At 36.3% G+C, this 17,782-nt stretch overlaps 1 protein-coding gene across 9 annotated transcripts in view; it reads left to right on the top strand.

The window, feature by feature from the left end:
* ERCC6L2 (ERCC excision repair 6 like 2) overlaps nt 1-17,782 on the top strand; it is a 113,849-nt gene that overhangs the window by 13,342 nt on the left and 82,725 nt on the right. For 8 of the 9 annotated variants that reach the window (XM_075447046.1, XM_075447043.1, XM_075447042.1 and 5 more), the window contains 6 exons: nt 1,031-1,171; nt 2,696-2,809; nt 4,316-4,435; nt 10,456-10,527; nt 11,717-11,862; nt 16,441-16,536. In XM_075447046.1, the coding sequence (XP_075303161.1) occupies nt 1,031-1,171; nt 2,696-2,809; nt 4,316-4,435; nt 10,456-10,527; nt 11,717-11,862; nt 16,441-16,536 (689 nt within the window). The remainder of the gene's footprint in view (nt 1-1,030; nt 1,172-2,695; nt 2,810-4,315; nt 4,436-10,455; nt 10,528-11,716; nt 11,863-16,440; nt 16,537-17,782) is intronic. The other variant, XM_075447044.1, reaches the window with a different exon arrangement.

The following is a 17,782-nucleotide window of genomic DNA, read 5'->3' as shown; positions in this document are numbered from 1 at the left end:
CTCCCTCATTTTTGATCACCAAATAAAAGAAAACCCCCAAGCCTAAAGCTGATTGTTGATAGGTCTGTAATCCTGTGTATCTAATGATATTGTAAACATTCTATAAAGTGAAGATAGTTATGACTATAGCTAAGAGTTCTGATAAATTCTTACTAGATACATTTGTGCTTTCCTTCTAAGCAGACAAACACGTAAGTTTGCAGCTTGTTTTCTTTTCAAAATTTGGTCTTTGTTCTTCATCTTTAGTGTGTAATAATGTCATCTAGACTGTCTTCTGAAGGAAAGGTTAGAACAAACGTCAGTCAGTTGCTTTTCTAAATCTAGCAGGTTTTATTCTTTTCATTCTCTTGTTAATGTGAGTATATGTTCAAGTTACTGCTGTATTATTATAGCTCAGCATGGTGCTGCTGCTGTGTGGGTGGCCTAGGTTAAGGAATGATCTTGGGATTTCTGTCTCCTGCTGCTTAAGACTAAAGATGTCATGGAGATGCCACCCATGGTCTCTAAGAAGGGGGATAAGAGTTTTGGCCATAGCACTGTGTAGATCCTTGCCTTCTCATTGCTGAATCTGTTTGTGCTGCCTGTGATAGTGCCCTACAACAGCTAGTGCTTAAAAAGAGGAAAGAAAGAGTAAATTTAGCAACTGGCAAAGCAGAAGGGAATCCTTAATTACAGTTGTTCATTTATTTCTCATTTTTCCCCCCTCGTCCTGTCCCTCTACAAAAGACAAACTGAAAGGTTTATAGAAACCTAACAGCAGGTTGTTGTAGCTTGATATTGATACTTTTTGTAGAATTTAACTATATATACTATATAACTATACATACATTATGGCTACAGTTTCATACTATTTTGACTTTAGGATCCAGATTTTTTCATTTGATGGTAGAATAATTTCTTGTAACTCAGCAAATATATTCTAGTTTTCTACTTTATTTGCAATGTTTTGTGGTTTTTTTGATGCAATGCTCTTTGCTTTTCATTGTATGCTGCAGATAATTGCATTTTGGGGGTGTTCTCTCTTTGGCAGATGGTATACTGTTCCCTGACTGAATTCCAGAAAGCAGTGTATCAGGCTGTGCTAGAGACCGAGGATGTAAGCTTGGTACTAGGAGCTGGAGAGCCCTGTAGCTGCAACAGTGGCCTTAAAAGGAAGAACTGTTGTTACAAAGTAAGAACTTGCACTGCTCGAATTTTAGAAGATAGTCTTTCTGGTATGAGCAGTGGATAAGTTTTCTTGAGAGATCTGGTGTTGGAAATGGCTGTGTGGTTGTAGGTCATCTGTTTGGGAAATCCCAGCTGAAAACATGGTTTTTTGCATCACGAGCATGATGGGAGTTACACACTTTGGAATTAGAGCAAAGCTGCTTTGCATGCCCTAAGCCGCTGGTTGTTACTTATGCAGTAAGTTCTGGATTTGTTGTATTAGTAAGTGCTCCTGTGAAACAGTTGATGTTGGCAAGGATATTGCATTGAGATGTTCAATGTGTCAGGCATGCTGCTCCCATGTGCCTCGGAGAGTCAGTGCAGAAGCTGCAAATCAGAGGCATCCTGGACCCAGCAAGTTTTCTGGGCTTTGCCTGTATTATAACTGCAGTTGGATTGTGTCTTTCTGTGCCACTAAACGTGTGCTTTGCTTTGCTTCATTGAAGGGAGAACTCCTGACAGTAGCTGTAGAGCACAAGCAGAACTTTGTTCATAAGTAACAACTCTGTAGATTTTTTCTGTTGTCTCTGGACTTCATTAACACTCGATTAGTCAAGCTTTGTATTTATTTTGTCTGTATCACTTGGTAGGCTCAGACTAAGCATGTCTTTTTAACATTTAGAAGAGAGCTTGTGTCTTGTACTTGCTTCTCCCTATTTTCTGTCTGGCCTGTTTTAATTCTTGTACAGTGTGGCTGGGTTTTTTTTCCCCCGAATGAGGTAGCTTATTCAGTCTACTGTATCATTCTTTAAAAACAATCCCTCTATCAGCCTGTTTAATATTCCATGGATGCTAGTGTTAGTTCTTTGCAGGCTTCTGTTTCTCCTCATCCTTTGTAGAAAAAAAGTAAAATGCTGTTGAACTTAATTCACAGAGGGCAGGCCTGCAGACACTTAAGAGCTACTATGAACTGTCTTATTCCGAAGTTAACCATGAAATTTAGTAACCAGAAGGCAAGTGAAAAAGAAGTTTGGTCAAATGAGCTAACCATAATGACAAAAATAGCTGATGCTGCTGCATAGTAGAATGTTTGAAGGTGTTTGAATTATGTTACTTGAGACATTTATAATACTTTATACATTTCTGCTGTAGAGAGAAGTAAAGTTAGCAGTTGTAGGGTAAGAAGTCATTCAAATAGCTCCAGTTTGATTTCCATTTAAATCAGTTTTAAAGTTACTGTCTTCTTGCCTACCAAGGAATTCTTGGTTATCTTAATTTCTGTAGCTGTCATGCTATCTGAAATGTTTAGAACGTAGGTATGAGGTTTTTCTCTTTTTGAGAAGATGATTTCTACCAACAGGATTGCAAAAGTGAGGAAAAAGCCTTGCTGCATTTTTGTTAGAAATACAGTATGCATCTCTTTGGGATCAATTATAGTACTATCTGGAATCGCTAATGCATTGAACCTTGTAAGAATAGCACTTATTTTAGATTATTTCTTATTTGCAGGAGTATTTGTTTGCAGAAATGTTGTTTCCTTTTTTTGTAGGTAAATGCTCATGGTGAAACAATTAAGTCACTGCGCTTCAGTTACCTGACAATCCTCCAGAAGATTGCAAATCATGTTGCGCTGCTGCAGACAGAGAACACTAGCAAGCAGCAGGTTAGATTCAGAAGTATCTAAGAAATACTTGTGGAAAATGGGATGAAAGCTCTTGAACGAAAATTGCTGCTGGCCTCCTTTTTAAATCTTAACTAACTGAAATTAAGATATTTTGTAAAATTCCTTTTCCGTGCAGTAATTAATGATGTAGCCCTTATTTCATAGATAGAGATGTTACACAACAGTATGTTCATTTAGTTGATGCGTATCTGAAGACAAATGTTATAGAAACAGAGAGCTTTAGGGAAAAGACTTAATTTTTAATGATTTCTAATAATGCCATTTCTGTTCCATTTATGACAAATGCCTAGTAAGAGGAATGTCTTTCTGGAAATAAAAAAAAAATAAGCAATTAAAATGTGGTTTTTTTCCTCTAGTTTTTTATATTTAGAGCTGAGCTTCTTTAAATAATGAGAAATATGTTTTAGTGGAAAATGCTTAATGAGACAATAGTATCAGTTTATCTTGTTACAGTGGCAAGTAATAAATGGCAGAGTTTTTAAAAATGCTTGTACGTGATCCTTAAGATCCAAAAATGAGCAAAGAGTTTTAGGGATATTACCACTTCCTCTCAGAAGCCTCAAGGGAAAGGAAGTGAGAAAATCCTACTTAATTTTGGCAAGTTTGTTCCATTAAAGCAGTTTTGCTTTTTAGGGAATGTTACTATTAGTGTCCAGGGCCTTATACACAGTAAATACCCAAATGTTTTCAGTGCTGGGTTTTTTATATTGTATATATAGTTTTTAATGTAATAAGATTTGAGAGTTTAAATACCCACTGAAATAACAATGAATGAGTATTTTGAGACTTACTATGTTTTACGCCATACATAATTATAAACCTCTCCAAAATCTACTAAAAAAATTGATACTATGTATTATTTCTTACCTTTGGTGTTAAAGTCTGTCGCCTGCTATTCTTAGGTGAGAGATGAGATTTTTTTCTGCTCCTCTGGAAAAGTAGATTTAAAGTGTGTAGTCATGTCCCAGTTCAGAGCTACCCAAATTCAAGCAGTGGAGCTTTAAAGTGGTGTCTGAACAGTTTAAATGCATTTCTCATATTTTTTGTCGTATCAGTGAGACAATATGTAATTCCCATATTGGCTTATCATGCCAGAGGGTCAGGAGAAATGCTGGTACATAACTGTTGGGTGATGCAAACCTCAAGCCAACAGAGTTCTCGAAACTGGCCAGCCCTGTTGCATTCTCTGCCCAGAAGAAATTTTGGGCATCTGTTACTCTAGTAACTGGAATCCATGGTTTCAGGTTAGGATCCTCTTTTTTTTTTTTTTTTTTTTTTGTTTTTAGATGAAGCAAACTAAAACACACAGGAGATGTTTTATCCAGCACTTTTGTAGTGAAATGAATGAAAACACGTAACTCTTTCTGCTTGAGTGAGTTAGCAGATTACTTGTTTCCGTCTGGTTTAATTCCTTGTATGGCTTACTGGTATCCCAGTGTAGCTCTAATTTTTAATGCCTATTCAAACTTTCTGCTTTTCTTCCAGGAAGCACATATCAAACGGGTGTGCAGCCAGGTATTTTCCAGTTTTCCAGATTTTGTGCAGTTGAGCAAAGATGCAGCCTTTGAAACAATTTCAGATCCAAAGTACAGTGGAAAAATGAAGGTAAGCCTGTTCTTTAGAGGAAAAATTAGTATTAGTAATAGATCTGCAGCTGTAGTATACAGATATAAGAAAATTTACACCTAATAGTTGTGGCTTTTTAGTCATTCTGTTTATGGTGGTGGCACCACAGCAGAGATCTACTGTCTTGGATCGGTGTGCCTATGGGCGAAGACTGTGTAAGAGTGATCTGTGATGCTAAGATATCCTGAGATGTTAGCTTTACATATTTAGTGATGGTCATGGAAATGAACCTTGCAGTCAAGGGGGTTAGGATCATAAGATTATGACAGATAGTTCCATGAAACCGTCAACTCACTGGCAGTCAGAAATGTTTGGGGAAGGAAAAGAGATCAAAACAAAATCTTATGGACATAATGATTTGTGCACACCTTGAATATTGTGGATAGTTTCAGTCACTCCTCTCAAAAAGCATGTGTTAGACCTTGAAAAGGATCAGAGAAGAGCTGCAAAGGTGATCAGTGCTGTGGGACAGGAGCAACCAAGCAGGCTGGGACTCTCCATCCTGGAAAAAATGTCTAAGGATGAATGTGAGAGGGACAATCGTGAGTAGCATGGAGATGGTGAAGATGTATTGAGGGCTTACTGTCTTTTCTAACCCTTTGAACATCAAATGAAGCTAACGGGAGCCAGGCTAAAGATGAACAAAATAAATGTGCTAGTGTAAACCTGTAAAATTCCTTACCTCAGAAACCAGTTTCTGAGGGGAACAGGATGAATAACTGAAAAAGATGTCTAATGTAGCTAATTAAAAAGAAAATCTTATTAGGTTTAGGAGTGTTTCTGAGCTGAGAGTAACTAAAGGGTGAGAAGCTATGCAGAATGGAGTATGCTGTATTTTTGCTCTCTCTGTAAACCTGGATATTCTCAGTTGCTGATTGGGACTGGGGGAAGGCAGTGGCTGGGCCATGTTTTTTACAACAGTCATGGTTGTTATCATTTTATTGATCTGTTAGTGTGGAAGCAACATGAGGCCTGCATATTGCCTTTGTTATATACACTTCATTGTCTCATGAAGGTGTTTCTCATCTTGTTGTACTTGGGGGTTAGACTAGATGACCTTGAAAGGTCCCTTCCAACCCAAACTATTCTATGATTCTATGAAAGTCAACTTATTTGTTAAATTATCTACCAGAAAATATGTAATACATCCCTGTAAACACTACAACCCTGATCTTCAGTGGTGCTTATGAAGTTTTCGTTTTATTGGTTAAAAGTAATTTTGCTTTCTCTAGAAGTTTTTCACTTGGGGCTATTGCATGCTTCACTCCAGCACTGCCTTATGACATTTTCATTACATGTTTTTTGACACACTAGTGAAAAACACAAGCAAGCAAAAATGCCTAAGTTAAGGCTTGCGTGTGGTGGCCTTGGGTGGTAAGGAAGAAGGTTCTGCTATATTGCAGTGCTGGAGTAAGAGCATAACTGAGATGGCAAGAGAGCAGAGCCTGTGATCTTTTTAAGTATACTGAGCTTGTGCTGGTGACTTGAAACTAATGAGATGTCACGCAGGTTCAATGTTTATTTTTGAAATTGAGAGATCAACATGGCTAGACTGCGCTACCAGGAGGTAAGTGCCAGGCCAGATTCCATTTCAGGATAAATTGCCAAAACAGAAGTAGAATCATAGAATAGTTTGTATTGGAAGGCTTTGGAGGCCATCTAGTCCAATTCCCAAATAGAATGAGATGAAAAATACCTAATTAAATATAATGATCTGCTAGCTCGGTGATTACTCCTGTTGTTTTTTTTTATTGTTAGTGAATCATGTGATGCCCATCTTCATTCTATCTTGCTAGAGACTTTCCAGATTGTGCTTTTTGTTTAATTTTTGATATTTTAGCTTGTTACCAATCTGTACTGGTATATATTTGTATATTTCAAGGTATTTTTTTATATAGGTTGTAGGTAATTGGAAAAAAAAAAAAAAAAAAAAAAAACCAAACAAAAAACTCCCAAACAAAAAACCTCAACAAAAGAAAAAACCCAAAACAAGACAAAACACCCCACAACCCCCCCAAAAAACAAACCTCAAATCCTAAATGAGCACATATTCTTGAGAAGAGCCTTGGTACGGAAAATTTACTTTTTTTTTTTTTTTTTAAAGGACAGTGTATATAGCAGGAAACTGGATTTTAAAATCCAACATTGTGTTTCTGAAGTAATACTTATATTGTAAAACATTTCCTCGTTGTGTTTGGTAGATGAGACAAGTGCAGTGTAAATTTCTATAGAACAGTAAGAAAGGAAGTAAAAATTGCTATAATTCTTTCCCAGAACACTTTAATACTTTGACCTTTTTCAAAAAGTCAGATCAGACACTACACTGCAGTACTAGGCAAAGGTACGAAGCAATATGGACCTTTCTTTGCTCCAGCATAAGAAAATATGTTCTGGTGTTATGAGGAGTTCTGCTTGTTTGGTTTCGTTTTTAGTTCATGAATTACAGAATAGAAGCATTTTGAAATGCTGCATTTATAACAGCCCAGTAGACTTTATTTTAGAAATCTATAGTGTCTGTTTCTTGAATTTTATGTCAGTTCATTAAATATATCTTGGCATAAACAGAATATTCTGAACTGTATGGTCATATCTCTGTGCCTGGGAGGAGGAGTTTTACATAATGGACTAAGCAGTCATCACTGAAAAGTAAAGTGGGTTTTGAGTCCGTTAAATTTGACTTCAGAATAATTGTGATGCCAAAAATTGGTTCATATTCATATGTGTCTGGTATTGTGGTGGCTTTTTTTTTCCCACTCTTGATTTCGTTGGAGGTTTGTCTTGTGAGAAAAGATTTTCTAATTCTTTTGTTTTCTCTCCGGAGTTTTAAAACAGAAGCTGTTTGGTATGATTTTGGTTTTTGTGCTCTGGAAGCAAAGTCATTCAGAAGGTAATCCATTTAGAAGATTCCCTTACCATCAGAAAGTAATCAGAGGAGAGTCATGAGATAATAGAGCTTGAAGACCACTTTGTATGTTTATAACATGCTTATTTGGAAATAAATGAAAACAATTGTAGTAAAATTTTTTAATAGCCTTGTCTCACTGTAATACTTTACATTTTATGTTCCGTAAATAAATTCTAGAAACTAATGGAAATACTTTTGTAACTATCACCTGGCAGTATAGACTGTATAGGTAGTATTTAATCCTTTAAATTAATACTTAGTACAGGCTACTCAAATTTTGACACAGGTGGTTATTCTTTTGTAGATGAACATATATGCAAAGGAAAAGTTTGTGGCATTTATTTAACTTTGTTTAGGGTCGGAGAAAGGCTGGGATTTGTCGATGACATTCATTAGCTAAGCAATTGTAACTGTTTTGGGGTGCTGAAAAGGTTAGCCTATCTGCTAGAATACCTTCTGTTCTCTCACCAAGCAGAGATAAAACATGTAGGGAAACATAGCTTTTTGTGCTGTGGAAGATGCCTACTGCCACTTGTAAAACTAGAATTGCTTGAGCAGAAGTGTGACAGTGTGGCGTTTGGAGTTTGTGTTCGGTTTGTGCTGTGGCTGCAGTCATCTCTACATGTGTTGCAAGCTGTAGCATTCACAATGTGCTACCCCAGGTCTGCTGTTCTGAATACAAGATTGTAACAAAAGGCTGGAAAAAACAGTCCCTGTAATCCAAATGTACATATGTAAGTGTTGAAGGTATACCTGTGACCCGTAGTACATCCTCCTTATGGTGGGAGGTGGGTAATAGCACAGTGACATGATCTGAACTTCAACTATTTTGGGGGAATTATCCCTTCATTTTCAATCATACTGCAGAACATACAGTTTTCAGAAGACTTTGCTTGCACTTTCTATTGCAAGGTGAATTTCATGCCTAGATTTTAAACTTGTGATAGTTCAGTATGTGAAAACTGAAGTGAAAGGAGTGTACTGCCTTGTTTTGAGGTGACCCTTTTTCCATCATGAAGTAAGAAAGTGGGGACCTGCAAAGTGTAAGGACAAGTGATGCCATTGCTTTTTAAACACAAAGATCAGAGATAGTTCATGCAGAAGTATTGGGGACTGCTTGGAAAAGAAGTAAGAGAAATGAGGGTAGTTTTTAAAACCTACAGTAGTTCTCATTACTACTTTGATTATTTCTACAGTTTTTTAGAAATTCTGGCTCAGAGAGACTCTGTATGTTTCTAAGTGAAAACGGCTATTAAATATCTGGGCACTTGAAATAATGGTGTTCTTTTCTAAACTCCACAGATAGTATTTCCACAGACATCCATTTGTGGAGTTTTAAAATACTGTGCTTAATCAATATAAGTCTCTTAAGAGTATCTGTATTGGATTGATTTATTTATTTGGCCTGGCATAATATCATTATTTCAGTAGGAAGATGGAAGTCTATAGGAGTACCTTGCAAATAATAGTAACTTCCACTTTTAAACATAGCCCTAACCTAGGCAGGCATGGTTTTGAAGGCTTAAAACCACTTTAGGCTAGCTTGCACATCTGTATACAAACAAGGTGTTCTCAGATGTGAGATGTAAAATTTCATCACAGTCAAACAGCTCACAATGTGTGGTAGTGGAGAGATAAGCATTTAAATCCATGTGGACTCTTGTAAAAAGCATGTTACTTTTGCTTGAATATGATCGAGTCTTTTTCAGGCTAACTTTCAGGATAATACTCTTATGTGCAAGCATAATCTTTATTTCTCTTTGGTGTATAACTATTCATTACTTTTCCCTGTTCATCAGAGCTGTTATTTACTCGAGAAAACCCAAAATCCCAATGGGCATGACATTGATCCATTTTATTGAAACAGACTGGGTGGATTTGTTTGCCTGTTCTCTTATAGGAAATTAATTATTTGACATATACTTTAATAATAACAACAATAATACAGTGGCCAAACTTCTTCTACTTTAAAAGCATGTCACTTTTTCTTTTGTTTCATAATGTGGCTAAACGAAATGCAAATGTAAGTCATTTAGCTCTTGTTATCTGATGTGGGTTTTTTCCCAACAAAATAAATCCTGATTTATATGTTGTTGTACAATGAAACCAGGTAAAAATTACCTTGTTTGTACCTTGTTTTCGCTTGTAACTCTCTGGCTAATATATACAAATGGGCTTATAAGTGATGTAGAATTACTATTTTACATTCTAGATATTACCCAGAACTGCAAATTTAGTATAAACATTCCTCATTGTTTGGTTGTCAAAGATTTGTTAGGGTTTTAGTGAAATCAATGTCGATTAAGAGTTTGTGTATTTATCTCTGAATAAATACAATTTTAAAATATTTTAAAATATTTATTGGCTAGCGGGAGAAAGCCAGAGACAGGTAAAGAAAATCCCTCTTTCCCCTTTGTGTATTGCTTCTGCGCGGTACTCTGGAGCTGCCATTGCCAGATGTGGACATGCTTCTTTTGAAAATAACAGTATCACTATTATACACAAGGCTCTGGATTATTTGCTTCCCCACCAGAAGAACATTGTGTGTGGGCGGATTATTGGCATTTCAAGGTCTGTACAGAGTCTGGGAAGCTGGATCCTACTGTAAACAGAGCAACAGGCCAGAGTGGGAGCAGGGAGGGGCATACATCTCACTGGTTATTTTAAGAAGACAAGTTCCAAGAAATTCTGAACTCAGATGTAGTACAGAAGACTTAAACAGATCTTAATGTTTTCAGGGGAATTGTGTGCATTTGCTAAATGCAAAAGTTCACAAGCTGAGCTAGGGCATGACATAAGTAACATTTTGTTGTAGTCTGTGCACTGACACAAATAGCTTCTGAATTTACCTATTAGTAGCGTGATTGCCTTTTTATGAAAGGATTTCTATGTAGATCACTGAAAAATGCATTGGTCTGGCATCTCCATTACCTTTGGCACATATATTATGTTAGTGATGTTTTTCATTATGCCTCTGGCTTTGCAAATAATTAATTACAGTGTAGCCTATTTAAAGGCTGAAAATGCAAGCAAATGTCTGTAAGAAGACCTGTAGATAAAATCTTTTCATTTATATTCTGTGGTTTGTTTACAGGTCCTTCAGCAGCTTTTAAATCACTTCAGAAAAAACAAGGATAAAGTTCTTCTTTTCTCCTTTTCCACAAAGGTGAGGTACAGATGATTTTTATTGAGTAATAACAGCAGTAGATTCTGAAGCTTAAAGCCCTGGGATGGCAGCTGTCAACCACATTTCCGTTCTGTATAGTATGGGAAATAATGATGAGAAAGACAATGTGCCATACTCCAGAAGCATGTTGAAATCTCATGTTACCTCATGATAAAAATGGTGATGGCAAAACAAATGTAAGACACTGCTGCCTTCCTTAGAGCTTTTTTAAATTGTTGTTTAAAAACAATTATCAGGTGTAGATAGCTCATACTGAGTTCAGCTTTATGTCCTGAGTTAGAGCAGTGTCAGGCAAAATACAACTGAAATACCATACAACCTTTGTGTTAGCACTGAAAGTAGTTAAACTTCCTCAGTTTTACTGGCTTTTGACCATCACTAGTGATGAAACTTCAACCCTGAGACTTATTTTGCCAGTTGGTTTGAACTGAAAATGGTGGTTAATTGGAGCAAGAGGTGTACGTGCACTTTCAAGGGACTTGATTTTTGATTTTCTTGTTAGGGAATAACGTGTTTCCTGAAAAGGAGCAAACTGTAATATGGTGTTCTTAAGTATTTGTAATGACAGCATTAAAAAGTATCAAAAAATAATAGGGTGAATGACAATACAGAGTCTTAAATATTTAATCATTCTGTGGCTTTAAGGCAGACTGCAAGCTTAATATTTGGATGTTTTAGTAAAATGCTCATGTATCTTAGGCTGCACTTTATGGTATTCAAGACCAGACTGATTGCTGGTTACTGCAGTCTCTTTCACTCTGTCCCTTTGAACTCTGGCTGTGCATACCAGCCTATTTCTCTGTGCTGGGTCTGGTGCTCATTTACCATACTTCAAGTCATTGTAACTCGCTAGGATGGTAGGAAACTGTTTTAAGTTGCCTGCCTGTTTATTGGGTTGAACAGACTCAACATCATTTAGAGTGGGACAGGTGGCCAGTGTTGGAGGATTGAGTGAGGCCACAGCAGACCAACAGTTAATCTCGTGGAGTGCTGTAGAATCACAGCTAAAGAGTGCTGAGGATGTTAATATCAAAATGGGGAAGATTTACTCTTTATTTTCTGTGCTTGGTGTATTGAAAATATATTTGAGAAACACAGCCTCTGTGATTATGTTTAATTAAAAAGAGAATAGTAAGTATTTAATCTTTTTTTTTATTTTTCTACCCAGTTGCTAGATGTGCTGGAACAATACTGTATGGCATCTGGGCTAGATTACCGAAGACTTGATGGAAATACAAAATCAGAAGATAGGATCAGAGTTGTAAGAGAGTTCAACAGCATTCAAGAAATTAGCATATGTCTTGTATCTACAATGTAAGAAAATATATGTTGTAGTCTGTTTCAGTCTGCCTTTTATAGTATGTAGTAAATAGGTTACTCTGCATTTTACTTTGACATTGTGAGGGATTCCTTTTTTGAGTGAGTTGTCTGTTAGTAAACGTAGACTCACTGCTGTGGACTGAAGCTTCTTAGAATACCTGAAGGCTTCCTCCTTTCCTCTCTCCTCTGTGTTATGAGGATTGCTAAGATCTGAAACAAGTGGGTCTTTGAATCCTAGTTTTAAATTTCCACTCACTGTGGGAATGAGGAAACATGAAAAGCTACATTGAACTGAAAAGTTGTCTCTTAGTGTTACTGTAATTTATTTATCATGTTAAGTAGTGTATGTGTATTTAAAATACTTCAAACAATCCTTGGCTGTCTTTTAAAAATGTATTTGCCTATCACATCTGCTCTACCATCAATTTATGATGGGTAGTGAATTCTTTTGAAATAGAGCAAATATTCAACTAAAATTAATGAAAATATGATAACCATTCTTTTCTCTTATTTTCTTTTTTTTTGTAAATTCTATTTACTTCCGTGTTTCATCTTGGATGAAGTTTGCTACCAGGCAAGGGCAAAAAGTGGACAAAGAAAAACTTTAATCCTCCTGCCCAGAGGAAAATTCAGTGAAACTCGATGAAACATGCTAACATGTTGCTTTTGCCTGTGTGGTCACTTTGGTACTTCTTTACTGAAAGTGTCCATGTTGGAGTTAGATGGGAGGATCCACACTACCTCAGTTAAATAAGAAGTTAGATGTAATCTTAGACCCTTACAAGTGCATGTCAGAACTGTCTTCAGATACTGTCTGGTGCATGTGGGTGGGGTTGTGAAGAGGTTTGTTTTGTTGGTCATGCACATTTGTTTGTCATCTCAGTCAGCTGTGGAACCTGGCCATCAGCTTCCCTCAGACCTTCATCGGTCCCTATTTATTCTTTGTCCCTGAAGACAACAAGGAATTGGTGCATGTGTAGCGTTAGGAGAGACTCCCTAGTTGATGCTTCTATCAGTCTAGTTTAGTTGCGTAATTATAGCCTTTTTGGTTTCCTCCATTGTTTTGCGTGAAATAAAAATGAAGGTCAGGTAAATAGAGACAGACTTTCTCCTGTCTGCTGTTAGAGCTTGTGAATACAGAGATTGGGGAGCTTTCCGTGCCTGCTGGTGGTACTTTGAGACAAGAGTCTTGATTTTGTAGTTCTTAGTGTTTCCCGTCTTACCGAGTAAATGGAAGGAACAAACAATAATAGGATTGCTGTCAATATGACCAGTGTTTACGACGGAAAACAGAAGGTGCAATTCTTTGTTTAATTTGTCAAATTAATAAGGTAACAAAAGTTACCTTATTGCTTGCTTGATATACAGTAATGCAAGCAGCTTTAATCTTGTAATCCTTTGAAAGGCAGAAAGTGATTTATCCCAGTTCTGCTTTACAAGAGATTCATCCTTTCTCTTACTTAGATTTCAGGCATTAGGACTTTGCAGTATATTCTTTATTTCTCAACACATAGTAAGTTGACAGAATTGGGTCATACTTTTCTGTCCATACTTTCTTGCAAAGTTTTTGGCTGACTGTTCTGTGTAGTCAAATTGTACATGTTCTGAAAATCCCATTGCTCGAAGAGCCAAATGTCAGTTTTCGCTGAAAGTACTTGCACAGTCTTTTGGCTGCAAAAATGCATTCTGCAAAGGATGAATTCCCTGCATAGTGATCTTGAGTTTGCCATTATATTCCGCTGGCACAGTTAACACACAACTTGAAACAGGAAGCTCCAATCTATAGGTTAGTTACAATGCAGACAGTGATGATAACTTCACTGTTAAATTTACGATGTTCATATCTGGTATTCCTTTTTTTTTTTTATAGTGGCAAAATGCTGTTTCTGCCTGGAGTTGCCTGTGATAGCTTGTAGACATTTGGAAATCCTGATTTTAATTGGTTGGTGAGGTTTTTGAGAAATAGGGCCTAAACAGTAGAATAAAGTTCTGTCTGTATCTATACAGCTTAACTTCAAGTCTTACAGTTAATGTTAGTATCAAACATGATGTTTTTATGATGGCTATGACTAATATAGCTATATGCATAAATATATTTCATGAGTGTTGAGAGAAAATATGATTGATTTCTTCAGGGCTTGTAAAGTCCATCAAACCAGTAGGTAAGATTATGAATTTCAGCCTTGAGCTTTATTGAAAAATAGGTATACATCTGTTGGAACTTCTAAGGCTCATGAAGTAGTCTGTTTCAGAATACTTCAGTCCTGTACTGGTGTTGCTGGGAAAACGTGGTGATTTGAAAGGAAGGAAAGAGATTTTTAGTCATGCTTAGAAACATTAAAATGTTTGCTGGAGTTGCTGTAACTTGAGAGGAGAGTGCCAGAGCTTGCAACTGCATTGATGCTGCTTAGCCTGAAGAAGGGGAACTGCATATGGACAATACTGTAGTCTGTGCAGTCCTGTTCCATTGCAGTGTTGTCAAAGAAAGAAGAGCAGCAAGTATTCCCACCTTTAAAGATAAACCACGATTCTCTGGGTTTTCCACGCTAGTCTTTCTGTAGATTAATTACTTCAGAATAATTACAAATGAAAATCTATGTCTGCTTCTCAGTTTTCTTTATTATGTAAAGTGCTTAGATGATGAAGCCATGATGCTTGCAGAAATCTGTAGACAGTTTTTACCGTGAAGGGTTACAGTATGCACTTCCATTCTACTTGCAGCGTTTTCAATTACTGTCCATTACTGGACTGCCATCCATTACTTTGTTCTTTTTCAGAGCTTCATTTAACTTTAGTTTATCACATCTATGTTGTAAATAATTTTTAATGTACGTGTAATCACAAAGAACTCTCAGCCACAAGATCTCACTGAAACAGAGAACTTAGGAAAAAATTACCTGAGTAAATAGAATTATGTAGTCATAGCTTTCATGGAAACTTTCAGAATGTGATACTGTTTTGTAGCGTCTGAACATTGTGGTATTGTCACGTTGTCAGTGACAGCATATGAAAACAAGCCATTTGTTTAACACAGTGTGCAATTTTAAATAAGATGATCTTTTGAAAACTTTTTTGTAACAGAACTGTTATGAGACATTTCATACAGGGCTCTTCATCTGAGCTGTATTATAGTAATTTCCGTGGACCGTCCTGCAATAATGACTTTAACCTCTGGTTAAAACGATGTTTAAAATGGAAGATATTCTTTACAATGCACAAGCTAGCTACTGCATTTATGCTGTCCATGAAGGATATAGGAGCCATTCTTTTTCTGTTTTGGACTATGTGAATTCTTGCGGCATGCCTAAAAATATTGAAAGCTAAAATGTTTATAAAGCTAAGTATCCTTTTTAGTTAATTTTCATAGTCAGTCTGTTTTGCTGATACTAAGGCCTTGCACTGAGGTTTAATTCGTATTTCAATTCCAAATATTTCAATTTTTTAATGAGAAAGCATTTGGAAAAACATGTTGACTTATGTTTCAGTCTGACTGAAGGGTCAGTTTGGTAAGATGAAAGGCTGAATTTTGTCCTCACTAAAAAGAAATACACCAAAATTCCAAAATACAGTAAGGTATTCTGAAAAATACAAAGATTTTTATTCAGAATTTCAAACTTTCAGAGCGCTCATCCTTCAGAAACCTCTGTTAATATTGGCAGGATCCCACATCCTGTCCCTTTCCAGATTTAACGAACCTAACACCACACCACACCTGGAAGGAAGAGGCCACAACTGTATTTACGTTAATAAGGATTCTGTGAAGACCAAAAGGTGGTGGGGCTCTGTAAGCTTTTGGTTTCTGTCTCCATTTATTCACATCCCTGGAAACTTTACCTTTCCCACTGCTTTAAATAAGCAGAATATAAAGTAATCTATTAAAACCAGGTGCTTGGTGAATTAAATGGGATTGACTTTCTCAATCTTGTGGTACCTCATTCGGAAAAAAACCACAGTTGAAATAAGTGTTGTCTACGTTAATGTACAGGATTGTTTTAATAGTTAAATTTATGATCGTATTTGGCATGTGCTTGTTTAGGAACTTGTCTTTTTTGTAGGAATGTTGGTTGAGCCAGTTGAAAAGAATTTTCAGTATTTCCTTGTTTTGCAGCTGGATGAGAAGTGTTTTTTTCCTCACTTTTGTTCCTATCGAATCATCCAGCTATGCACATGCCGAACTCCAAGTAACTGAGCAGTTTTGTTAGATTCAAGGGCATTAATTAGCTACCCCAGGTTAAACATGTGCTCAAATTTGTTGCTGGCTTGCGGGCTTTATTCAAAAGCACATTACAGCTGTTGAATGTTTCAGATGATGTAACTGGTACCCCTGTGACTTCTTATCCCCACAGTAGACAGTTTTCTTACAGTAAGGTGATAGCTGTTGGTTATGACTGAGCTAGTCATACAGTTTGTAGTCTTCTTGCTACATAGGTGAGACGGCTGCATTTTACAGCGGTCTTTATTTAAGTACTTTTATTTTGGGGAGGGGTATGCTAATATGGACCTGTGAAAAAAATTGCTGGATTTTTTTTTTTTTTCGTCAAATATTACTGGTTTTTCATTTTATGTTTCTAGGGCTGGTGGACTGGGTCTTAATTTTGTTGGTGCCAATGTTGTTATACTGTTTGATCCTACATGGAACCCAGCAAATGATCTTCAAGCTATTGACAGGTATACTCTCAAAATATAGAAATTGATACGTGTTGTACTATTCTTTTGCCTTGATCCTGTAATCTAAATGTCCAACTCTGACTTGTCCACAAGACAGTAAGAAATGTCCAGCTAAATTGTTTTTTACCTTTGTTCTTGTTTCTAACCTTAACTTTTACTTCTTGTATTCCATTTTATTTTTGTGGCACTGTGATCATGGTCTCATTTAAAAAAAAAAAAAGCCATAGTTACTGTAACTTTTTGTGATCTCTAGAACAAGTGTGTGTGTGTATAGCTGGATGGCATTTTTCCTGTGTTTGTCAGGACAGAGTACCTTGTAATTGACCCTGGTTCAAGTGATGTTTTGAATTCCAGTATGCTGAAAGAAAAACATTTATGTTCTCTTCTGCTTCACCCTTGTGGAGATTAGTGTCTTTTCAGCACATATAGAATATATGATATATTATTCTATATTATATTATTATATATGATATATTATTCTATGTGATATATATTATATAAAATATATTATATATAATATATATAATAAATATAAGATATATATATATATAATATAGAATACACTTCTATCTCTGTATTATGCCATTCGAGGATTTCCAGGAATCTGGATTTTTTTTTCAAGGCTTTCTGATCATAGGATGTTTCCCTGGGAATTCAGGACAGACTTTTGAATAGCTGAAGTAAAGAACATTGGAAGCCTTCAAAGTTCAGTAGATTTATATATTTTCATGAGTAGAAATAAACTTGTTTGTCATCCTATCCAGTTACACAATTCCATTTTAAGGGTCTTTCTGACTTCTATGAGGTGTTTATGTGCACCTGTTCTAGAGAAATAAGTGCATCAGAAATGTGTATCATTGAAAGGAACTGTCTTTAAATAATCCTTGTAAGACCACATTTCGATAAATTTGTTCAGCCTCTCTTGAATTTTCAGAATATAATCTATTAACAGTCTCAGAATTTGCCATTTAGATAGAACACTGCCTGTTCGTTAGCTGTTTTTAATATGTTGTAACTTGCAAAGTGCTTTATAAAGTTGAAGAACAGACTTCCCCAAGTAATTAATGATCTAACTCCTATATAATGCAAATAGGAGAATGTCTTGTGTGAGAGCAGATGGAAACAGAAGGGAAAAAAGGCCTGAGAAAACATAGTGAAATATGTGTTTTCAAGAGAGTTGGGTGACAGGCTTTGTGATACAAGTTGAGGAGCTTTTTTGACTGGATAAGCCTGGGAAGAAATTTGG

Source organism: Opisthocomus hoazin, chromosome Z (genome assembly GCF_030867145.1).
Source record: "Opisthocomus hoazin isolate bOpiHoa1 chromosome Z, bOpiHoa1.hap1, whole genome shotgun sequence".
In the NCBI taxonomy this organism is placed as follows: Eukaryota; Metazoa; Chordata; class Aves; order Opisthocomiformes; family Opisthocomidae; genus Opisthocomus; species Opisthocomus hoazin.
Note: the sequence above shows the minus strand (reverse complement) of the source record. Positions and strands in the feature narration are given on the sequence as shown.